Source organism: Python bivittatus, unplaced genomic scaffold (genome assembly GCF_059951505.1).
Source record: "Python bivittatus isolate LINGU-HERP-01145 unplaced genomic scaffold, Pbiv_v1 ctg000690_np1212, whole genome shotgun sequence".
Lineage (NCBI taxonomy): Eukaryota > Metazoa > Chordata > Lepidosauria > Squamata > Pythonidae > Python > Python bivittatus.
This window is the reverse complement of record NW_028277096.1, coordinates 5130792-5156162: the sequence shown is the minus strand read 5'-3', so window position 1 is coordinate 5156162 and position 25371 is coordinate 5130792. Positions and strand designations below refer to the sequence as shown.

Genomic DNA, 25371 nt, shown 5'->3' with positions numbered 1-25371 from the left:
AGCTTGAGAATCTTTGGTATATAACAGTATTATATTACTCTTCCGTGATTGTGGCATCATACATATAAGTTTTAATAAGAACAAAACCCTTCAAATGTCCTACTGCTGATTGATTTGGGACTGAGAAAGTGGGCTATACTTGTAGTTATGCAATACCACTCTGTGGTGGTGCCAAAATATTATAATATCCAGCTGAAGGAAGTCCTTCTCGCCCAATATAAAAATTTCTTCAGCAGGCAGTTTTATCTGTTGCCTTTTAGCACAAAAGTCAGTTGCTCTGCTATTTTCAGCTGGATTGCAAAATTATTTAATTTCTATAGCTGTCCATCTCAACCAAATGACTCTGGGAGGCGAACAATTCTAAAGCAATAAACACAGTTAAACACAATACAAAAATAAATATATATGGCAGCCAAGAAAATTATGATAATAATTATCAGTATAGCCAGGAGACAGGGTCCTCAACATATTGGAGGCCTCAGGCCCGGGCACATAGCCAGGTCTTTAAAGACTTACAAAAGGCCAACATCCTAATCTCTGAAGGGAGGATGTTCCAAAGGACAGGGGCTACAGTAGTTTTAATGGTAATCGTACAAGGATTGCATTATTTTCTACCATCTTCAGTACTTGTTATAGAAAGTTGGCATATAAATGTTAGAAATAAACAGATAAAATAATAAAGTAAGAGCACAGGAAGGTCTCTTCATACAAAGGTTAGGGTTAGGGTTAATAGGTTGGAGGAAGTCTTTTTCTTCCAGTTTGGGACCTTTTCAGAAAACCCACCTCCAACTCAGTCACTTACCACAGAGAACTTCCCATCACCGAACCACATGACCCAGCGGGTACCTTCGGCAGCCCGACTCCTTCCAGTCATCCACCAGGAAACAATGCGGCCTGGCCACCAGGAGAATCCACGCAGTTTTCCCCACACCAGCTCCCCGATCCCAAACCCCCGGCCATCCTGCAATTGAAAAGAAGAAATAAGCGTTATCTTAATAGTGATTGGAAAAATGGAAGGAAATGAAAGGAGTCACATGTAAATACTCAAAGAGGGCCAGGGCTTTTCCTAAAATCCTTAGTTTTGGATGATTTTGATGAAGGCCACTACACAGTTGTCAATCCCATGTGCATGATTCACAGAGAACATGCTGAAGAACAGGGAGCCACATACAGAGAAGCGTGACCTACAGATGAGTAAGCAATGCTTTGGAAGGAACCTGAACATGACTGGAAGGAAAAGGAACTTGGGAAATGGGAAAGGCAAGGAGATGAGACTTGGAAAATTCTATAGGAGGAGAAAGCAGATGGGCAGGGATTTCTCTGAATTTTCTAACAATGTCAAAAACTGTTTTCTGATAGTGTCAATAGCTAAGTGAAAAAGATCTGCGCCCCTCATTAGCTCTCTTGAAGTTCACTCCAGTCTACAAGTGCCATCTCATCAGCTAGCTCTTTACCCACTCAACTTCCAGTACTCAGTATGCTATTCCCTAGGTCTAGACTTTGGCCTCCCCTTTCTTTATTTGTTCCACCTTTTTTCCTTTTCTTCTCCTCCTGTAGGCTCTTCTTCACAACCCCTATGTTAAACAAACTTCTTCCTAAGTTAATTCTTCTCTTCCATTTCCCTGCCTTCATCTTCATTATTCATTTGTCCACCTCAGGCTCCTCCTTCATCTCTGCCTGCACTGCATACTCACAGCACCTAATACATGGCTGCAGCTGTCAATACATAAAAGAGAAACAACAGGGACAGTTTCTTCCACCGGCATGGCACTTTTGAAGGGAGAGGTGGCACTTGCTAGCCTTCTTTCCTTTTATCCAGCTAGCCACAAACAGCCACAAATGCCCTGTTTGGGGACAGGAAAGGCTAACCAGGGATGTCTCAGGGGCAATGGTGTTGCCAGGAGATTAGAATGGTGAGAAAACAAACTTCACGCCTGGGAGCAGAACCCTCTCTCTGATTCACCTCATATTCTGGCTCATCATCAGCTGACTTTGATATGCTCTTGTCTACAGCATCAGGCCCCACAGGTTCTGGGGTGGTGGCCACACTGGGAGAAGCAGGGTCAGTTGGCTGCTGTGAGGCTGGTGGACTAGCCTCCTCCTCCTTCTGGGGCTCGCTCCGTGGTGTTTCTTCCACTGCATTCATCCCAGCAATTACCTTAGCTTTCTTCTCAGCCTGCAGAAAGAATCAACAAAGTTAAAAAAGTAGAGAGCTAAAGTCATGAGGATGTTCTTGAAGAGATTTATTTCTGAGTTAATACATATAGGATTGAGTTATACATCAACTCACTTTAAATTAAATCCCACTCAAACCAATGAGGGATGATATTTAAGTTTTACTCTTGGTCTCTCAATAATTACATTCTCGTAACATATTTGGTTACTGAATTAATCTATTTTCTGCTTTCACACACGCACTGAGCAATAAAATAACCAAAAGGACTGGCATCACACATTTTGTTAAGCTACCATTAACACAAATATATGTTATGCAAATGCAACTATTAGGTCTAAGTCTCTGATTATGCATGTTATTTGAACATAGGCAGTGTGACACAGTCATACAGGCTTGCTTAGTCCCTCTAAGGTTATGGAAGACCTTTCTAAAGCAAATCTAGATGATTTGAACAACTAGGCTGCTTTACATGTACCAGGTTGTTTGCCACATCATTCCACATGGACTCCAGAATCAAAGTGTGTTATTATACAAACTACCAGAGATTTAGGACAGTTTCACCATAAAGTAACCTGACATAATCTTTGGAAAAGGACAGAATGAACTGCATTATGTATTATTTATTATTATGTAAATTCCTTTAAATTTACAGCAGTCTGCCCAGCCCTCATATCTTCCACATGTCAGGTTTCTACAACATCCTTGGCAAGCTTTATTAAAAACCTAATAGTTGCATTCGCACAATGAAAACGTGTTGAGCATATTGTGTGAATCCAGCCTATATCTTGTTGCTGGCTGAGGAATTCTGGGAGTTGAAGTCCACATATATTAAAGTTGCCAAATGTGAAGAACACTGGGCTAAAGGATAACAAGTGCTGTATTCAAATGCCTCTGGAGAGCATCAACTTAGGGAAGTCTAACTCATCTTGAATTTGCCTTCACAAAAACCAGAATGAAGTCATTTGTATTCCCACAGTAAGGGGGGCTGTGGTGGTAGAAGGTAGTGCTGGCTTGTTTCCTGTCTATGGCAGGAAATGAGAAACATGAATGTATGACTGCCAACGTGAGGTTAGTTTGCCTCATTGGGACAATCCCACGTTCCACAACAGGACAGTATAAGACAGACAGACAGAGAGTAAAAAAATTAAAAAATTAAAAAAAATTGGGGAAGGCAATTCTACCACAAATAAATAAATAAAGATATGCCTTTAGGTGTGGAAAACCAGCTCTATTTAGTGGACCATACTGCCCTGCACATAACTATAAAATACACAGCCAGTGAAATGCCTCTTTTCTGTTAGGAACATATTTGAGTTTCCATGAGAATGTAGGAACTGTCAATATCCCCTGGAATGGATGAAGCAAGGATTACAATATTTGGGCAGCCAGAGGTTACACTTAGCCATGTTGCGTACCTGGCAGAGCTAGGATTTTCCATTTTTCAAGAGTAGAGAGTGTGTTGGTTAATTGTTTTTTGCTTCTTTATCCATATTTATGTAAAACACTGCTATACCATCTGTTGTGCTAAGCCTCTCCAGGCAGCGTACAACATGAAAACACATTTTGTCCGATTTCAAATAAGGCAAATAAAACAATATAAACATATTAATACCTGTAAAACAAACCAAAAGCCAAGAATAGCAGTGCAGTATCAGGCTGTGATGTCATATATTAAGATGGCTAAAAAACACTCAGCATGAACTTAAGCTGCATTAAGCATATTTTATGATACAGTTTTCTTGATTTCCTGCCTCGAAACGACAGGAAACTGATTATTTTCAGCAAACACACTGATGAAATTTGACAGCATAATCTGAATAGACTCTGGGGGCTGCAAAAAATAAATGTTTGGGGTCACAGGATGCCCAATGCAGGGCTAAAGGGTCATGTTAAATCCAAGCTGCGCAACCAGAATCCTGAGCTTTGACCTCAAGTTGTCAGTTGTATGTCTTAGGCAGACTCCAAACAGAAACAACTGTATACAAGTACAGTGGGGCAAAAAAGTATTTAGTCAGCCACCAATTGTGCAAGTTCTCCCACTTAAAAAGATGAGAGAGGCCTGTAATTTTCATCATAGGTATACCTCAACTATGAGAGACAAAATGGGGAAAAAAATCCAGAAAATCACATTGTCTGATTTTTAAAGAATTTATTTGCAAATCATGGTGGAAAATAAGTATTTGGTCAATATCAAAAGTTCATCTCAATACTTTGTTATATATCCTTTGTTGGCAATGACAGAGGTCAAATGTTTTCTGTTAAGTCTTCACAAGGTTTTCACGCACTGTTGCTGGTATTTTGGCCCATTCCTCCATGCAGATCTCCTCTAGAGCAGTGATGTTTTGGGGCTGTTGCTGGGCAACACGGGCTTTCAACTCCCTCCAAAGGTTTTCCATGGGGTTGAGATCTGGAGACTGGCTAGGCCACTCCAGGACCTTGAAATGCTTCTTACGAAGCCACTCCTTCATTGCCCAGGCGGGGTGTTTGGGATCATTGTCATGCTGAAAGACCCAGCCACGTTTCATCTTCAATGCCCTTGCTGATGGAAGGAGGTGTTCACTCAAAATCTCACGATACATGGCCCCATTCATTCTTTCCTTTACACGGATCAGTCGTCCTGGTCCCTTTGCAGAAAAACAGCCCCAAAGCATGATGTCTCCACCCCCATGCTTCACAGTAGGTATGATGTTCTTTGGATGCAACTCAGCATTCTCTCTCCTCCAAACACGAGGAGTTGAGTTTAGACCAAAATGTTCTACTTTGGTTTCATCTGACCATATGACATTCTCCCAATCCTCTTCTGGATCATCCAAATGTGCTCTAGCAGACTTCAGACGGGCCCAGACACGTACTGGCTTAAGCAGGGGGACACGTCTGGCACTGCAGGATTTGAGTCCCTGGCAGCATAGTGTGTTACTGATGGTACCCTTTGTTATTTTGGTCCCAGCTCTCTGCAGGTCATTCACTAGGTCCCCCGTGTGGTTCTGGGATTTTTGCTCACCGTTCTTGTGATCATTTTGACCCCACAGGGTGAGATCTTGCATGGAGCCCCAGATCGAGGGAGATTATCAGTGGTCTTGTATGTCTTCCATTTTCTAATTATTGCTCCCACAGTTGATTTCTTCACACCAAGCTGCTTGCCTATTGCAGATTCAGTCTTCCCAGCCTGGTGCAGGCCTACAATTTTGTTTCTGGTGTCCTTCAGCAGCTCTTTGGTCTTGGCCATAGTGGAGTTTGGAGTGTGACTGTTTGAGATTGTGGACGGGTGTCTTTTATACTGATAACAAGGTCAAACAGGTGCCATTACTACAGGTAACGAGAGGAGGACAGAGGAGCCTCTTAAAGAAGTAGTTACAGGTCTGTGAGAGCCAGACATCTTGCTTGTTTGTAGGTGACCAAATACTTATTTTCCACCATGATTTGCAAATAAATTCTTTAAAAATCAGACAATGTGATTTTCTGGATTTTTTTTCTCATTTTGTCTCTCATAGTTGAGGTATACCTATGATGAAAATTACAGGCCTCTCTCATCTTTTTAAGTGGGAGAACTTGCACAATTGGTGGCTGACTAAATACGTTTTTGCCCCACTGTAGCTTCTATTACACATTTAGAAATTAGAAATGGGCACAAAATCTTTACTAAGTATCCATTATTATAAGCAGGCTTACTGTATCCCTAGTTGCATTATCAGGAAGTTTTAACCTTAAGTTCCATTCTCCTTTTCTCTTAAGAGATGAATATGTTTCAAGAAAGAGAAGAACTGAAATTATCACAGCAGTGTCTCAAGATGAGCCAAAAGGGAATCTCTTCCCTTACGTTTTCTTATATCTGAAAGGCCATACATATGTTACAAAGGAGGCATAATTGGAACCTTTCCTATGGATTGCCAAACATGAATAAATCAAATGCCTATCAGTTCTGTTCTTTTCCAATTCTGTTGCATGGCAGAGGCCTCAAGAAGGATGACAGGAACAAGCAGGGCATGGCAGAAATTAGTTTCTGCCTACATACATGTATACATACATTATTAGGTAAAATCTGGTTATTAAGATAAATATTTATCTTCTCCAACTAGAGGTGCTTTAAACTGAATAGGATTCCAGTTAAAATTTCCAGTCTTTGCTAGTGTAAATCACATCACATCAATTATGACCAAAGATAACTGAACTGTATTTCTGTAGACCCTCATAAGAAAACAGCTAAATGTTTTCCATACACATAATAAAATGACAAAATCAAAGACATTTTCTTTCCCATTCTCCAGATACTGTGCTGCTATACTTGATGACAGAGCAGCAAGCCAAGCTGGTGGCCAATGCACATCAAAATTGTGTAAGCTGCTAAACTGAGACAATGGTGTCATCACAAAAATAAGGCACACATAGCAATCCTTATCATCCAGGTAAAATTTCTCTTCTCTAAACTGATTTACTAATTAAAGTTTCTCATTTATTTTGTAATCTCTAAAATTCATAGTTTTTAGTTTGTACTATCAATTCTGAAACATTATTACCTTCCATTGAGAAGATCTCTGGCAAAAGACAACTACAAGAGACCCACAATGCAGATTTGGGATTATCACCAAACATCTCCCCCCTCCCCCCATTAGATGGGCAATTCTCAGAGTGATCAAGAGAGTCTTCTGTAGGTGCATTCGACCAGGAATCTTCTCCTCACAGAAGACCTAGCATTTCTTTTCTACCTTTTAGATGCTAAGTCATGTAAAATACCCCTTGCTTCATTATCTAATGCTTTACACTAGTGGTCTTTTGCATTGTCTCTGTTGATCAACTACTTTGAACAGCTGCTTTTTCATAGCATCCATGAGCCTGCCTCTGCTTTGCCTTTATCCATACTGGCTGATGACTGTATTGTATTATGCTGTTTACTACTTCCCACAGCAGTAATAAAAGTAATTACCAAAGCACTTTAAGGATTATTTCTTCAGTTACATTGTGAGGTATTTGCATAAAGAAGGCCTAAAACTTTTATATTCAGCTTGTCACTTGGAATACAGTCATGGATAAGAGCTCCTGTCAACTGTAAGAGTTCACAGGCTAAACTACTGAAAAAGTAAGCAGATCTCTGGAAAGATTTCATCTTTTAAACAGGACCCAGAGTTTAATGTGTATGTGGGAGAGGAATACATTATTGTTTAATTACCAGGGCCTGACAGGCTGTCAACCATCTCACAAATTCATATTCAGACATACAAATGGGTTGGCCTTGCACAGTTTGATTACTGAATGGACTCATTCAAGTTTCTTGGTTATCTCACCTACCGAATGAACCATTTCTTTCATATGTTTGCACAATACAGTGAAGTATAAGCCAACCAAGGTTTTGCATGGCTTAACATGGTAAGCCATGAAAAACGAACCAAATTAAAATTAATCTAGTTAAACTGATCTGGTTTAGACATGTCATGCAAACTAAGCCTAGGATTCTTCGTTTATTTTAGATGCAGGACCTTTTAAAATAATAAAAAAATGTATTACAGAATCCACTGCTTAATTTTTGCATCATGAATATTTATGATGGTACTCAGGTGGGATCCCAGTGAAGCTTCTCCAAGTATAGGGTTAAAAAAACACTCCTCCAATATTAACATATTTCCTCTATGTATTATCTCTCCCTCAATGGCATGCAGCTGAACAAATACAAATAATAATGGTGATGATGATGGAAACTGGAAGGACCTCAGAGTGTATTCAGAAAAAGTGTTTTGAGCCTCACAAGCACTGCACCTCTGTGTTACTCTTTAAAGCAGCCCACTCTTTTTTAGACTTCTGAACAAAAACAAGATGCTGGTGGTTAAACAACTGCACTGTGTAATGAGTTGACTCATTAATGCACTGACATCTTTTCCAGTCTCATGCAAAAGCCAACAAACAAACAAACAAACAAACAAACACCAGGTCACTTTTACGTATAGCAAAGGTGCTGTACCTGCCTGATTTCTGAAGCACTTGCTCCAAGTTTCTTGGATAATGGTTTGGGGGAAAGCATATAATAGATATAACTATATGTTTGCATTATCCTCTTTTTATCTCCAAAACAACCACATGATGCATTTAGGTATGGTAGACCAGTCAATAATATGTCCCAGGAGTGTTGTTCTCTTCACAGCTTCAGGATTTTAGAATACTAGATTCCATCTTAACTTCTGTTTTCTTCTCTTGCACTGAAAAAATACTTATGTGGTCTAAAATGTATACCAGAAGGGAAGTAAAGGGCTATTTCTCTGCTGTGCCTTAATTTATCTTTCTCTTTTCTGAAGGAGCTTCTTGAATGACAGGAAGATATTCAAGATATACAATTTCCTTACTGGAAAGATAATTTCAACATTTATTCTGTTTTGCCCATGCCAGAGCGAGATAGCGAGATAGATAGATAGATAGATTGACTGACTGACTGACCAACCAATCAATCATAGACATCCATAGGAAGTGGGGAAATGACAATATGTGCATTGTGATAAAATTCTGCCCCTTACATACTTGCATGCACTGTAAGTATGAAAATGTGGAGTTTCCATCATGTTGTGAAGCGTATTTCATCATTTTAGCATTGCTGTGGTTAGGAACTGAGGCCTATAGTGGTGATCCAGTAAGACAGAGGGAGGGGAGTTGGTTACAGCTGATGTCTGACTCCACAAATAATACTGGAAAGCAAACAAGACCTGGGCAGTGAAATATTAAGGGAGTGGGGAGTCTGCAGGTGTTTGTGTATTCCTAGGACTATCACCTTATAGGTATGTCTGAGTTCACACAAATGAACCTGAGTTAATACATTAACTTACTTTCTGTGTTCAGACAAAACTATATTTGAAAGTAAACTAACCCATTAAGCTGATTTCATTTAACATGCTGAGGCAGAAAAAAGTAATCAAAGTTAACACTAATCAAGCTTTGCACATTATGTAAACACAGTCTTAAGATTTTTAACTGTTTTAGCCAATGTGATATACAGGCAGGTATAGCAAAGACAACCTCTGTGTGTGTGTGTGGAAAGCATTCACATAAATGATTACTTCATTCCCACAGCCAGGATAGACATGCACATTTATCACTGAAAACAAATGGATTTAAAACAACATTCCCTATCTTGCTGTCAGAGTACTAATTCTATCATCCTGAACTGACCTATCAGTTGAGTAAAGGGTTACTGGACACAGCATAATTCATCCCTGTCTCCAAGAAATACAGTGGTGGGTGTTCTAGGGCTGAGAAGGGCCTAGCTAAAATAGCCCCCAAAAGGTAACAGAGTAAAGTGCATGCTTTCTGACATAAGGAACTCTTCTTTTTGTTTTACCAGTGATAAATCTAAAACTACAAAGCTAAATAAGCATAAGACATGTTTGAAGAAAACTGATGCCTTCAATTGTTTGTATGTCTGCCTCTGAATTTTCTATCATGGATGTTGAACCCCCTTGTAGGTCATGCCCAAGTGGTTCTGGGGAAGGCTGACCTACAGGAAGAGAAGGAGGTATCCAGGAAGCCCGCAATGAACATTGTGTGCTACTTCTGTGCTGTATTAACAGAAAGATAGTGTCTGACGTTCTGAGAACTGAGCCTTCTCTAAAGTAAACGTGTTTCCGTTGCTTACTTGCAAAGGGAAGAAAACAGAGATCAAGGAAAGAATTAATTATGTTCCTGAGATTCAAGATATGAAAAATAAAAGGGTTCCTGTCTGACCTAAAACGGGCCACAACGGGAAATCTCCAATAGATGAAAATATTCTCTTGAATTTCGAAACTACAAGTACAAGGTTCTGCTGTTAGTAGCAGTTTATTTATTTATTTATAAGATTTATGAGGCTGCCCAACTCAACCGGTATGACTCTGGGCAGCGTACAACATAAAAACAAACAAATCAAAGAAGGAAAAAAAATGTAATAAACAATATGATAAATACCAAATATAAAATGGCAACCAAGGAGATAGCGAAACAATCACAAGGGGACTCCCGCTCATCTGGCCCCTAATGCCTGAGGGAAGAACCAGGTCTTAACAGCTTTCTTAAAGGCGAGAAGAGCTGGGGCCTGTGGTATATTTGGGGGGGGGGGAGGACCATTCCACAGAACAGAGCAACCACAGAAAAGGCATGCTTCCTAGGTCCCATAAGATGACAAGATATAAAAGGAGGAACTGGAGCATGCCCTCCTACGGGGGTGTGTGGGGTGGGCAGGTGTTCTTGGGAGAAGGCAGTCCCTCAAGTAACCTGGTCCTATATCATGTTTGGCTTTAAACGTAATAACCGGCACCCTGAATTGCACCAGGAAGCTTATTGGGAGCCAGTGCAGCTCACAGAGTAGAGGTGTTACATGGGCATAATAAGGTCTGCCCATAACTACCCACACTGTTGCATTCTGGACCAAGGGAAAGCCAACCAGTTCCGGATAGTTTTCAAGGGTAGTCCTATGTAGAGCATGTTGCAATAGTCCAATAGAAAGCAGTTACTTTTCTAACTATATTTTGGCTGCATTCATGCCACTCACTTAACCCGGTTACCATATTTTCTGGGTCTGCATGGTTACAGTACAAGCCATAAACTAACCAAAGAGACTGGGTTCATTCAACACACAAAGTCACAAAATATTAATTCAGATAATATTAGCTGTCATGCAAATGCAGCCATTAGCTCTTTACCTTTCCTAGTTAAGAGTGTTGTTATCAATGCAGCCTTCATTCGCTTATTAGTTCTGTGATTCTATCAGTTTCTCATGGCTTGAAAGCAATGACTTCTGCTTATTTGGGGGGGCTCAATTCAAATGTTGGTTTTGGTCTTTACAGCTCTTCAGTGCTTAGATCATACTGTCCCAACAGATGTCTGCCTATAAAGTTTAACAGAAACTCTCTTCTTTGGTTAGTACTCCTGTTTGGTGATGGCTACTCAGAAAATAAATGTCTTGGTGCTAACACTCAACTCCCAGGGAGATTTGTTTGGCACCTAATTTTCTCACATCAGAAGAATAAAATTGAGAGTCTTGATAAGTTGCCTAAGAAGGGACATGAATCTTGAAAAAGAAAGGTGTGGTTTGTAATCAAGCTTCTTTTAAAATACAGGTTCTGTTTAATTTTGTTATTTATTAGTGGTCTTACAGTATTCATCTTTTTAATTTTTTATTTTTTTTACCTGTTGCATTTTTGGTAATCATGGAATAAAAACTATAGAAAAGGTATCTTTTAAAATGCTATTGTTCACTGAATATGTGTGTGTGTGCCTTGAAGTTAAAAACTAACTCCTGGGGACTGCCTGGATTAGTCCCTGCAGTTTATTGGCAAGGTTTTTCAGAAGTGGTTTGCCATTTCCTTCTTCCTAGGGCTGAGAGAGAGTGATTAGTCCAAGGTCACCCAGCTGGCTTCGTGCCCAAGGCAAGACTAGAACTAATGGTCTTCTAGTTTCTAACCAGATGCCTTAACCACTACACCAAACTGGCTCTTCACTGAATGTACTGAATAATATATTAACTTCTTTATCATAGAAAAGTTTTGCAAACTGTTGACTTTTAGTTAAAAGGGCTAAGTAATATATGACATAAAGCTCACTTCCACATAGCACATTCAACTAGGCCAGAATAGGCAGGTCCAGTAGAAACCCAACCATTATCTTAGCATGTTATGTGAACCAGGCCATCACATTAAGCCAAGATAAAAAAAACATCCTAGGTCCTGGGGACTACACAAATCATCCATGCAATTTTTAAAAATATGGAGCAGTTTTCCATTGCCTTTTTTGGAAATGTTTTTTCCAACTTCCTAATTTACAGCCCTGGAAGTCTCCCATCCAGGTACTAACCAAAATGTATTCTGTTTAGCTTCCAAGCCTGAACAAGGCTGCCCAGATACTTCCATCTACTGACTCGTTTCTAAAACTAAAACTGTATTTTGTTAATCCAGATTTAAGATTAACCATACTATATGAATCTAATCATTCAAGATTCAGCTGTTTTGAGTCAACTTTCAGTGCTTTCTGGGTTTGCATGAGAGAGATTTTGTTAGCTCAATTATTTCTGCATTAGAAAAAAATACTGTTCATATCTCTTGGTTTTGCAAAGCCAGTATGTTGTAGAAGCCAGAACAGTGAGCTTGGAAGAAAGACCCAGCTCTAAATCTTTGCTGAGCTACAAAGCCTATTGAGTGGATCTGGAGCAAAATTCTCTACTTCACAGGAACAATGGCTGTGATATAATGCTAAAAAGCTGCTGCTCTTGAGAACCTCAGAGAAAAGAGCAGGATACAAATGTCTCCTGGTAAAACCCACTTAAGAATGCAAGCACTTAAGTCCTTGTTTGCAAACTACGAAGCTGGATTTTTCAGTCCTTGTACTGTATAGCTAAATCGAAATGATCCAATTAGTAACCCAGTGCCCACAGTCACTGCCTGTCTCCTTCATGCAACTGATAGAAAGTCTTAATACATGAACCTAGGGGATGTTGCTAAATATGAGAGAAAGTAACACACCCAATGGGGCCTTCATTTCAGCATCTAGGAAAGATTCAGAACTTTCTCTCTGTTCCTCTTAAAATGGCTGTGTTCTCAATACAGGCCAGGCAAGTGGGAGAACTGTGACTGTTAATACTTTCATACATGGCTGAAAAATGTTTTGGTATTTGAGAAGTTGGGGGAGCTTCAGAGAAAGAGAATCCAACATCCCCAAGGAACCTCCCTTCTCTTGAAAACAATGGTATCAAACTGCTCTGATTGTAAATGTTTGTGAAACAAGGCTTGCCAGTAGATATCAAAAACACAGTGGTCTCATCTCAGCCAGTAATGAAGATGCTTCCCTCTACTAGCCTAAGGAATTGGGAAGGAAGAAGAAAAGAGGCTGATCAAGTTTGAAATATTCAAGAGACACAGGCGCATCTTACAAATTATACCCCCACTGATTACCTGGTTCTAAGGCAAGGTAGTAAACAATAGATTAGCTAGTAATCTGAGTGTGGAGACAGATAAAGGGAGTTTTCTCTAATCAAAAAGACTTTTTTTAAGTATAAAAGTCTGCAAAACTCCATTGGACAATAGTGAAAGTGGGATGACTATTTGTATTACGAGAAAAATCCCAGGATCCCTTCTTTTAAGCTACCTGAAACGCACTACTTGCATGCTTGGTGTAAAAGCAAGTCCACCCAAAGCATCAATACGGCTGTTACTCCCAATCCCCATTGATTGATTGATATACTGTACTTCACTTGCCATAAGCTGCCTATTTCTATGATGGGTATTCATTACTTTTGCTCTAATAACTGCCTATGGGGAGAAACAACCTCCTGCTTCACAGAAATGGTATAAAAATAGGAGGAGGAGGAAGTATTAGGTACGTTCACAGCCTTGGGTTATTTATAAAAATAATAAAAGTGGGATTAAACATCTAAAAAAAAAGATGTAAATAGGAACCAAAGGTTGCAGTAAAGTTCTATGTTTTATTTCAGAAGAAATACACAAAGGGGCTTCTTGCTCATTCTATAAGAGACTATCATGCAAGGGGGGCCTAGAACATGTCCTATTCTCTCATTAAATTGGCCAGGGCTGCAAGATTCTGTATGTGGGTGGCTTCTTCCACAGCTGTCCCCTGTCAGCATGTGGTTCAGCTCTTTCACTTAAGCCATCTGGATTGTTTTATTCAACCACTGACTCACAGCATCACGTAAGCACTCCTTATTGGCATATTTGCTCTTGCTGAAAGGTCACTAACCCAAATTACCCTGACTGGTCCAGAAGAAGCCAGTGTAAGGTTTGCATGGTGTGGAAGGTTCATGCTGGATGGTGTTGGGAAGCTTCTGAGTTCTAGTAAACTAAATGCATTTTATTCTTTAAAATCATCCTGAGAGGCCTTGTGAAGTTGCTATTTTCTTCTGAATAGTTTCATGGGCTGATCAACAATTGTAATAAAGACTGATTTGATTTAAATCGTTTCACATAACTGCTGCAAGCAAAACAGTCCCTCTATGAACTATCCTTTCCATACTTGACAAGAGCATGCAGTCCTGAATAGTGAGGAACAGATGCAGGTTCAAGTTATGCAACAGCAAGCCACTGATTGAAATTCCCTGAAAGTATAGATAGTCCCTGGGTTAAGAACGCCTGGTTTAAGGATGACCCATAGTTAAGAGCCTACTGTAGCAAAATTTGAGTTAAATACACAATGGTTCGAGTTAATTACACAATACTACTTATATAGTATTATACATTAATACTGTTCCGGGTTATATACAAATTTGACTTAAGGACAGACCTTGGGTATGGAACGTGTTCTTAAATTGCAGACTACCTGTATTGTGTCTTAGCATGTTATATGAACTAGGACAGTGTGTGTTATGCTTTGCTTAGGCATGACATGTTATGTGAATACATCAGCTTCGTTTTGTTAACCTGTGTTTACAGTTTAGCATTGTACGGTTTAGCACGTTGTTCTTCACTTTTCCTCTTCAAGTGAATAGCAAGTGGTCTTTGGAGTTCAAATTGTTCAGAAGAGCTTTAAAGAAGTAGAGTAAGTGGAGCTCAATCCCTGAGCTGTTGAGAACAGGAAATGGAACAAGGCTGAAATCTAAAAACAGCAGGAAGGCCAGAATGGAAAAAAAATGAAGTGTGCAGGGAGAGCTTCAGTTGGTTCTGCTTGACCAAAATTTATACCATATAGCTAGCAGAAAGTGTCCTCTAACGGAGCGGGATGGGGAATGTCCCATTACTCCAAGATCAGATTGAACAGAAGGGTAAAAATCTTGGGGACTTCCAATAAAGCATTTCGTCATTTTTGCATTATATAAGACCGGGCCAAAATGACAAATGATTTTGCTTCTTGAATACTGGTTTAATTCTAAACTGCTTGTAACGAGGGAACGTCATTTTTCCTGAATAGATTATTTCCAAGTGCTAATGGTTTCTGGTAAGAACGTGCATGTCTATGCAGTGGAAAATCAGGCCCACATTCAAATCCAATTTCAGCTATGCTTTCACTGTTTTCCCTTGGCCAAACCTCACACTTTTCCAGTCTCAGTGGCCCCTTGCTGTATCATATCATGGATGAAGGAGCAGTGGGGTTTTCCTTTGAGGTTTTTAAAGCACTCATAGGAAATAAGAAACAGCAGCAGCCTGCCTATTTCTCCCTTCACAACCCCCCCATGGGGCCCACAACTAATACCTACTGAACTGAGGATTTTGCCTCAGCTACTCTGCGTCTTGTGGGTGAGAAGGGGGCTCTGTTCTTCCCCCTCCAATATTCCTTCAAGGCAGACCGTCAATGCCATCTCCATGCCTTTCGTCAAGTCTGCTCTGCTGCCTGCCTTCCCACCAGCCAGGTCCTCACCTCAGCCTCCTTCCAGCCATGTCCACTTCCTCACATAATGTATGGCTGGCTCCAGCAAAGGTTGGAGCAAGTGCGGCTCCAGGTAATCTGGCAGAACTACAGTCAAGCTGGCTGGGCTTTCAAGGGGACTCAGAGAAGGTTATCTGGAAAAGAGGCTTCTCTGTTCTCCTCTTCCTCCTTCCCCCCTCCATTTGTTCCCTTTTCCCCCTGAGAAAGGCGGCAAACCAAGGCCCTTGGGCCTGGCCAGTCTGGAAAAAGAAAAGTGCTAAAAGACAAGGAAGTCTCTGCTCACCTCGCTTTGCCTTAGGACAAAATGGAGGGCTGACAGTTTGGGGGGAGGGACGCAATAGCCAAGAAGCCCCCTAACCAAAGTGACTGCCCTGTCCCCACTATCTGGCCCTAAGGAAGAAGCCCCTTTTCTAATTTCAAGGGTGGATGTGGCCCTCCTCTCTTGCCAAAATACATATGGAGGCTCTGGAAACAATGAACCTCCATTGCACCTTCTCTTGCCTCGCTTTGAACAACTTTTACAGAGAGCAGAGAAGCAAGCAGAGACTGTCTTCCCCGCCTCTTTTTATGCCTTCTCCCCACCCAAGAAAAAACTTTTTAAGTTGTGTCCTGCTATCTTCTCAAGTGACCACGCAGCCTTCCTAGAAAACTGAGGAAAAAGAAGACCTTGCCAAATTGCCAAATAATTACTTTTTCTCATCTTTTTATCTGTCTCACTCTCCCCCCGCCCCAATTTCTTAGTGCAGTTAACATATTTAAGTACTTATTAGCATCTCAGAACAGCTTGACTTTTTTCAAAGATGCTCCTGTTAAGTCCACTGCATCCTCTTCCCAAAACCTACTCCAAAAGGGAAGCTGTGCCCCGACCGCCCTCGGGGATGCACCCCCGGTGCAAAAAAATCGAACCCGCCACAAGTACCGCAGCCCCCTCGTGTATGCACTCACAAATAGGCGCTGAGGGACGCAACAACCCCCCTCCAATTGTCCTGCACCCCCTACTCTCTTCCATACCTGCCTGCATGTCCCGGCGCTGCAGCAGCCGCGATCCTGCCGAGGGAGCTCAAGCGAGGGGGCTCGGCGAGGAGGGGGCGCAGGGGGGCCTCACCGCCAATGTTCTTTGTCTGGGAAACTCCGGGCCACGTGACGATGGACCGCGTTCCTGGTTGGCCGAAGTGGAAAGCGGGGGGGGGGCGAGAGAAAGGTGGCGGCGGGGGGGGGCAAGAGTGCTTGTGAGGCTCGTCTCGCTGCCCCGGGGGCAGGGAACACAATATACGGAACCAGCGCCGCCTCCCCCTTCCCAGCACGGGGCGCAGGCTTCTCCTAAAGTTGTCGGAGGCCTTCCAGCCATTTGTGCGCCGGGGGTGGGCAGTCACTGGGCTACAGCCGCGCCATGCTACGCAAAGAGACGAGGCTCCCCTTTCCAAAACTCCTGATTTTCACTCGGCTCCGGATCAGCGGAAGCGGGACCGAGTCCGCCTGGTATTCAGGTGCTGAGAGCCGTTTGGGGAGGAGCTGCGGAAGCGAAGGATGCGCGGCCGCTCTTGCTGAGCATGAAATGCCTCGCAACGCACGTCTCCCCAACAAGCACACCGGTGGCAAGTACAAGTGCGTGTGAAAGCCACAAGGCCTCTTCACCGCCATTCAGAGCAGAGGGGGTCAGCCTAAAAGTACTTTTTCCGTTTAAGCCTCTGGCTCCCGTCTCCTAGCAGAGCGGCCGCAGCAGGACCTTCGACCGCGCGCTCATCTGCCCCTCCAGAATTACTGTACGCCCTTTGTGGAAAGCGCCCCCAACCTACCGCCGCGCCGGCACAGCCTCCAATCCTGAAAAGGGGTGGGGTACGGGGGTTCAGTGTGGGGGAGAGGCCATTGAATTACCTGCACTAACTGCTGAGCATAGGAGATGGCATTAAGAGCTTACACAGCAGCTGCGGTTAGCAAAGGGGCATTTATCGATTTTAAAAATAAAACAAACTAAGTCCAACTATTCGCAGACCCGTGAAGTGGAAGAAACTCCTCCAGCGCCAGGGAGCACCATCGCTGGTAGAGCAGAAGACACCTTCAAGAAGCCTCTTCTGTCATCTTACATGTTCTAATCTTCTGATAAAGTACTACACTTATTAGTGTATATGTCATTGGCAGCTCTGAACATTTGCTGGAAAAGCAGATATAATGCTCAATAAATACAATAAAATCTAAATATCATAGATATTTAGTAATATCATAGTCATGTATTACTACACTTACGAGAAGGAAAAAATGGCAAGTTATTTATTTGAAATGAGTGGCCCACAATCTTAGTACAATGACACGCTGCCTAGCATTCACTATACTGTGACCATAACACTAGCAGTGCTGCAAAGGAGAATCACAACGATCCCGACAAAGTAACAGCTTCCTTTACCAGAAGCAAATCTTTGCAAAACAACCTCTAGAAGTATTCACACAGTAGCTTTGCTATGGCTGCACAATTATCACTCAAAACACGTTTCTTTCCTCTCTCTCCTAGAGTCTTAGGCTCTGTGGGCCTTAACTCATGAATAATTGTGCAAATGATTTTAATGACAGGGCTGAGCTACAGAAAGATCCCGATCAAGAGATTCTGGATGTTTTTAGAGTGTAGTTTGTGAACATTTATACAAGGTTCAAATAGTATCTTCCATTTATAACAGACCCTATGTTTTCTCAGTTCTGTTTATCTCCACCATTCACACAAAATATTTGGGGGGGATGGTTGAAGAGCAGTGTGTCTTGCTTGGTAGCACTAGGAGCTGTCCATCAGGAATATTCCCAGGTCTCACTCTTTTCAAATCACAGTCCCACAGTGGTGAACAATCTTTGGTTCAACTACTCATCTACAGTTGCCCCAAACTTAAAAAAATACATTTTACCATCCCTTCTTCCTCACATGGCTACCTCTCCTTTTCCACCACCTCTATTATCTGCCCTTGTACTGTTGCAATACAGACTTGTAAGGTTTGGAGAGAAAACTAGGATCTGTCTTTTGCATGTGTAATTCTAGCAACCAAACACAATATGCACTGTATTACAGTACATGAGTTCTAGGCCTGCCTAAGCACGAAAGCCGGCTGGATGACTTTGGGCGAGTCCCTCTCTCTCAGCTCAATCCACCTCACAGGATTGTTGTTGCGGGGAAAATAGGAGGCAGCAGTATTTGGTATGTCCGCCGCCTTGAGATATATATAAAGAGGTGAGTAAAAATCTAATTATAATATTAATTTATTAACGCAATACATTAAACTATTTATTTAGTAAGTACTTATATTAAATTCAAGCATCAAATTACACCCTATAGCAACAGCTAGTGGCTATGAAAGTCTTGGCAACCATATAGCCTAAATTATTGGCAAGTGATGGCACTTGCTAATTCAAAACCCTTAGGAATATCAGCAAGAATCTGCTGGAAATCTACAGAAGGTGACATTTTCAACTTTCTGCTTTCCTGTAATGCAGGTTTCTTAACCTTAGGAACTTTAAAATGAGTGGACTTCAACTCCCAGAATTCTCCAACCAGCTGGCTGGGGAATTCTGGGAGTTGAAGGCCACTCATCTTAAAGATCCTAAGGTTGAGAAACACTGCTGTAATGTCTTCTATAAGCAATCCATTCAGACTTCCGGCTATAGTAACTTTTCTTTTCCCTAGCAGACCACCCAGGGGAAAGGGGGATGCCAGAAAGAGAGGAGAGTGGCCCCTGATTGTTGGCCTTAGTCCTGCCCCCTTCTGGTATGTGGCCTTCAAGAGACTACTGCAGAGGGAAAGCAGCTATCAGATAGGGGGAAACAGCTGCCTACTACTGCAACGTAGGGTGGTAGATTTCCAGAGAAGAAAGGTTTTAACAAGAAATTCACACCACTGAAATCAAAGTTTTTCATGAATATGGCTGGGGAGGAAGGAAAGCAATGGAAACTTGGACTTAGGACAAGTATAGGCTGCTAGAAGTGAAGTATTACTGGAGGGAAACAAGACTATAGCCCTCTCTTAATCAAACCAACACCTGACTAGCCTAGGTTGGAGAGAAGCAGAAATGACTCATGCCCCCAATTACTTTTAACTAGGCCAGCAGCCAGCACTTGCACAAACAGTTCATTTGCACACACTTCGGTACACTTGTGCTCTATCACTTGCAAGACAAGCATCAGCAAGAAGAGGCAGGGGCATACATGCACAAGAGTCTCAGGGCAGCCAGCTTTCTTGATCTTCTGTGTGTCAGTGGCTACCTCCTTCTCTGTGAGTGAAGCGTCATCTTCTCATTCTTCCCCCTTCAGGGAGATTCAGTTACAACTTGCCTGCCTCATTCCATTGGAAGGGGAAAATCCAGGCTTGAAGCCCTGGAGCAACAGCAGAGCGGCAGTTCAGAGCAAGTCAAAGGATTGGGGTGCTTTTGGATGCACTTCCTTTAGGAAGGCAAAAGTCATACCGATAATGGTCCTGGCCATTTGATCTTCTGACCTGGTTCCAATATTCTCCAAGGAAGACATATCTTACCTAGTTGCAATATCCTTCAACCTTTTTGGCAGCAAGAACCCAGCACATAATGAGCTTATACACATTTAGGACAATACTCAGCCAAATTCAAAATTGAACTCTATTTTTCTTATACAGCCTTAGTGTAGTCAGAGACCCTGCCTTTTCTTCCATAGATAAATATGAAAAGGTGCCTTTTCTATGGCATAATAGAAGCAACACTCCAAAGAAAATGGCTGTTAGGTGAGATGAACATTGAGGCACACACATACTCTGGTGCTGATTCCCAACTTTGTTGGGAAGCAAAATCTCTTCTGAAACCATGAAGAAGAATTGTCTAAGAAGAGTATTTTCTTCTTCTTTATTCCCAGAACGCTTCTTCAAGGGAGAAACAGGTCATCTATGTCAATTTCCTCCTCCTCCTTTGCTAAAAATCATCACGCTAATAGCTTCCCCCTTCCCTATGTCCTAGTCAACCTACACAGGCCAGATCATAGAACGTGCTACAAGCAAAGAATGGGCTATCTCAACAGGGACTTAAAGCTCCAGCTGATTTGTACAAGCAAACAAAACCATATGCTGCAAAAATTACCAAAATGAACTTAAAATTACTATAATCCCCAAGTATACAAGACAAGCAATCCTCCTGGAGAAGCTTTTTTCAGCATGCTCACAATGCTCAATGCCATGTTCTTAAAGGAGCAACTATTCCAAAGTGATAGAATCTTATTCCTGCTGAAAAAGTAGAATCCCCTTCCTGTTCCTTTCTATTTATGACCCATTAATGCTCCATTTGTATCCTTGATTATTTTACCTATGTTGAAATATCAGCTGAGAGCTGTCTTAGGTATGAGAAACAGTACATACTATACTACTTCTTGCTTACTGTACTTCTTGACAGTACTTGACTAATTGCATGTTTAAATATTCCTCCATCCCACACTTCCCCTCATGCAGAAAACTAGCATGCCTGACGTGCTAATTTTCTAATGACAGGCGTTTGTATGAGAAAAAATAATTAGATCAGGTGATTTTCTTTTACATGTAGACTGGTGTTCTGTCCAAAATGGAGTATATAATTATGGCAATATAAAATAGCTCCTTCCGCTATTATCCTATCTTCTCAATGTACATAGCAATGAGACAATGCCCTCTCAGTCACTAATGCTGACCTTACTTACAAACTTCCAACTCGGGCTTCTTTTAACATACAGCAATATGGATTTTCCAGGAATAACCTTTGAATGAAAGCCAACACTGGGAACAAATAGATTATGCATGGTAGATTATGTACAGGTCTCATGTACCCTCAGTTAAAAGGATCAGGTAGCAGCAGATGCAAAAGACTTCTTTCTATCAGAAACCCAGGAATGTTGTGGCTGCCAGTCATGGCAGTTGCAAGACTGCTATATTTAGGCATGCCTCTTGCTGGCATTGCAACTTACTTAGCCCATTCCCATTTTCCCTGACTGTTTAGGCTAAGCAGGTTGGGGATATTGGAATTGTAGTCAAATCCGTATAGAAGGCATCAGATTGGGGAAGAAAACACTACAATATTCTCCACTGCCTGCTGTCTTCCCTGCTTCTCTTTTATACCAACTGAAGCAAGTGGTTTCTCCCAAGCACAGGGTTGGTATAAGTTGCCATTCCCCATCACTCACTCTCGTCTGACCCATGGCCTCTCCTACATTGACTATTCTGATCCTTCTCCACTATACAGAGCATGATCCCTCTTTGCTACTGCACTTGACTGTTTATGAGGAATGGATCTTCCCCAAGCTGAAGGGTACCTTGGCATGGATTATTCTCTCTTTCTCAATAACCTCTTCTGGATTATTGTGCCACATAAACAGGAGCCTGCAAAGAACCTCCGCTGAGGCCTCCGCTGCTCCAGAGAGATGTGGCTTCCATGGAGAGCTCCTCTTTATCTTGACTCAGGAGGCAGGGTACATCCCCTGCCTTATACTTCCTCACACTGTGCCAGTGACAAAAAGCTGCCAGGCGGAGCTATATATAGAACAGCTGAGCTCAAGGGGACCTGTTGCTAGGGAGACACAGTGGTTCAGCAGGAAGTACAGGGACAGAGAAAGTCAGGGAAGAAAGCACAAGGTTTAAGGCTGGGCTAGTGGAACTCTGTCCATACCATAAGGCCCTCGTCAAACTGCCATTTCTTCCTCCCTCTTCCTGCCTCTTGCTGCAGCAAATGCAAACAGGCCAGTCTCATCCTTTGCCGATTTGCAGTCACCAAGGGTCCTTCCTTCATACAGCCATATATATGCATATGCATATGCATATGCACAAACACACACACACACATCCCACAATTTCCATCTCTGGGAAGCATTGTGCTTCTTTATGTGCTGGAGGCTCAGGGTCTCCTCCTTTGGACCCAGTGGTCCTGCTACCCATTGGCTTTATTGGAAAAACATGGGTTGCTGGGCTCGCTTATTCCAGCAGAACAGGGTTCCTCAACCTTGGCGACTTGAAGTTGTGTGGACTACAACTCCCAGAATTCTGGGAGTTGTAATCCACACATCTTCAAGTCACCAGAGTTGAGGAACCCTGCAGCAGAAGCATGTCTGCCAGTAAAAATGAGTCAGCGTGGAGGGAAGAAAAGCACTGGATGGTATCTACTGATACTTCTCAAAGGCCTCTTTTGGAGGTCACAACACAGCCATGTGAGTCAGTTTGAGCCAGCCTCAATTCCCATATCTTCCCAGGCACTTCTTAACAGCCTGAATTGTCCCTGAACAATAAGGAGTGACAATGTCAAAGGGAAAACCTGATCCTGGAGAGGGTGCATGGTGCATCGTATTAGACCGATGACCCTCTTTCACCTCATTCTTTGCTCATGACACAACACAATGGTGGCTAATCCAATCCATTCCAATTGACTCACCTCCAGATTTATTTTTAGTTAAGTTTTTTAAATCCCCAGGGAATCTGTTCTCCTTATAGATCACTCCTGTGCCTCTCTGACCATCATCAGTGAGACTCTGGTTCAACATGTGCTCTCTCCACAGAAAAGCACAACCACTGTTTTCTCTGTACAGCTGCACCCCATAGCCTCACCTCTGCTTTACCTGTGGCTTTGCCTACAGCAAAGCTGATGAGATCTGGTGACCTTTAGCACTTTCTAGGCTCCTGCCCCTCCCATAGTCCAGACATTTTAGCTGGGGGCACCTATGGGGATAAAATATGAGCCGAACCTGAAGCTACACTACTGGTGAACAAAGGAAGGATATGAGCATATTATGACTATACATTCCTACTTACACAGTGTAGTGTAACAAATGGGAATAAAAGCCCCATGTGTACTTCTTACTATACTGATATAGGAATGATATTGACTGAAATTTAGCAACAAGTCAGACCTACACCCTTGATTTTAGCCAAAAGGCCAAGTAGTAATCAACAAGTCAACCCAGAAAAGCCACAGAAATACAGAAACAGAAGAGCAGCTGTAAGCTAATTAGGCACAGAAAAAAATGAAACTTGAACTCCTGTATCACAATCCCTATATACTATAGATACCCAGGATATCCTCTACAGGGATTAACCAAAATGTGCACAGTGCTTTGGATTTGGTTTCAAAAAGCTACTTTGGAGTACACTGAGGAGTGAACATGGCACCTATCTTCCTATCTTTGAAGTAGCTACATCTTTTCCCAGGAGTTTATGGTAGCTGCAGATGGCAGCTGCACAATCCAGGAGTCATTCATGTGAACATTTCCCCCCCATGGCATCTGGAAGCAGATGATGTGAGAGGCTCACATTTTGTTTGTAGTTTTTGGGGTTTTTTGTTTTTATTTTATTGTGCATCTGGTGGTGGTGGCTGGTGGATGTGGATGGGTCAGCAAGGGAGTTGGTGGTGGTCGTTACGGCCTTTGTTGGCACCCTGGAAACCCTTGGAGCTGCTCCTGAGCCATGGAGACCCTGGAGAGCAGCAGTTAAGGCAGAGCAGAGTAGGAGACTTCAGAGCCAGAGGCAATGGAGTCACTGGCAGCCAAAGTTGGAAATGGCAGTCCTGAAGCCTGAGGCCAGCAGCAGCATGCAGTTGCCAGAAGAGGTCTGGCTGAAGAATCAGCAGAGGCCAGTGAAAGGCTTGGATCACCAGAGGAAGGTCTCTGGAGGAGACTCTTGTGGTTTGACGTGGTATGGCTTCTCTGTTGGCTGGAAGCACTGAGGTTGGTGGCTGGTGAGACTAGTTTAGTGAGACCTTTCTGATTGTGACTTGGCTGGTGGCTGGGTAAGGCATGGCTTCAACTGAAGCACTGTTGGGAGTTTCCTACATTCTTTGCTGCCCACCCCCCAGTGCCAGGGTTGGATGTTGTGCATGGTCAGGTGACGATGGTAGACTGGACCCCTGCGGTGCTTTTTGCCCAAGTGTGTGTGTGGTGGAACATGATGGGTGCCCTAAAGGAAGGTAGGAGGGAGCCAGAGTGATAGAGAGAATGCTGAATCCATCTGCCCAGGTTATTTGGAGGCCTTCAACAACTTCAGTTAGCTGCCCTCTGTGCTTCTTTCTGGGCACGAGCCTTTTAGTACTTCTCCCCCAAACTCTGGAGTCCGGACTCCTTGTTTCAGCTGCTATCTTTTATTCATCTGGATGGGGGAGGTGTTGATTGGACTGATGGGGTAGAGAGTAGAGCCTGCCACAGAAACCTTACAACATGCAGGCTGCTAAGTACTGAGGACAGAAGTTGCCTGGTGGGGTATCAGGTATTGCTGTGAGGGGCTAGGGTGTCTGAAGTTGTGGGTGTGAAGTGGGGTGGCAGAAGAGAGGGGATGTGAATAAATTAGTGGTGTGCGCGCCTGTCAGCCCTAAGATAACCAGATCAAGAAATCAACTCCACGTTAAGACTACTTTTATTAAGATTGGCTATAGTAACAGAATCTTGCAAGTCTGATTATGCTTTACCTCCTTCCTTTCTTATACTCATGTGAATGTCTGAAACATTTACACATACCTTTTTCACTGAGCTTATGCGATGTTTCCCTGCTTGTTACTTTGGTAATGGATCTCCCCTCTCTCTGCCAAGGCCATCTTCTCTACTCTCTATAGTTCCTCAACTTGGCGGGCGGGAGCCAGGGGTAAAAAGGAACTAGAGGGAGGAAAGAGGGCAAGCAGTACTACCAAGGTCAAGAGGGGCAAGAGTAGGTATGGTGGGAATCTGAGTGTCCTTGGCATCCCTCTACATATGGAAATGCTGGGGGGAGTACTTGAGAGAGGTCTTGACACTGAGCCTTCAGTATTTACACTCTGTGCCAGGTTATTGGATCCTTAATGGCCCTGGTCTCCAGTTGTTGCTTTTGAATGCTAGTCTGTAATAAATTTGTTTTCATCTACAGTATGATTTAATCATCAATAAAGCGGCTGACCTGCCATTTATAA

General features: G+C 42.5%; 1 protein-coding gene across 7 annotated transcripts in view; it reads right to left on the bottom strand.

Annotated features, from left to right (window-relative positions):
• DNMT3A (DNA methyltransferase 3 alpha) overlaps positions 1–25371 on the bottom strand; it is a 148819-nt gene that overhangs the window by 17464 nt on the left and 105984 nt on the right. For 6 of the 7 annotated variants that reach the window (XM_088152224.1, XM_088152221.1, XM_088152222.1 and 3 more), the window contains 2 exons: positions 1964–2176; positions 803–961 (listed from right to left, as the gene is read on the bottom strand). In XM_088152224.1, coding sequence (XP_088008350.1) covers positions 803–961; positions 1964–2176 — 372 coding nt within the window. Of the gene's footprint in view, positions 1–802; positions 962–1963; positions 2177–16504; positions 16609–25371 lie in introns of those variants that run through there. The other variant, XM_088152227.1, reaches the window with a different exon arrangement.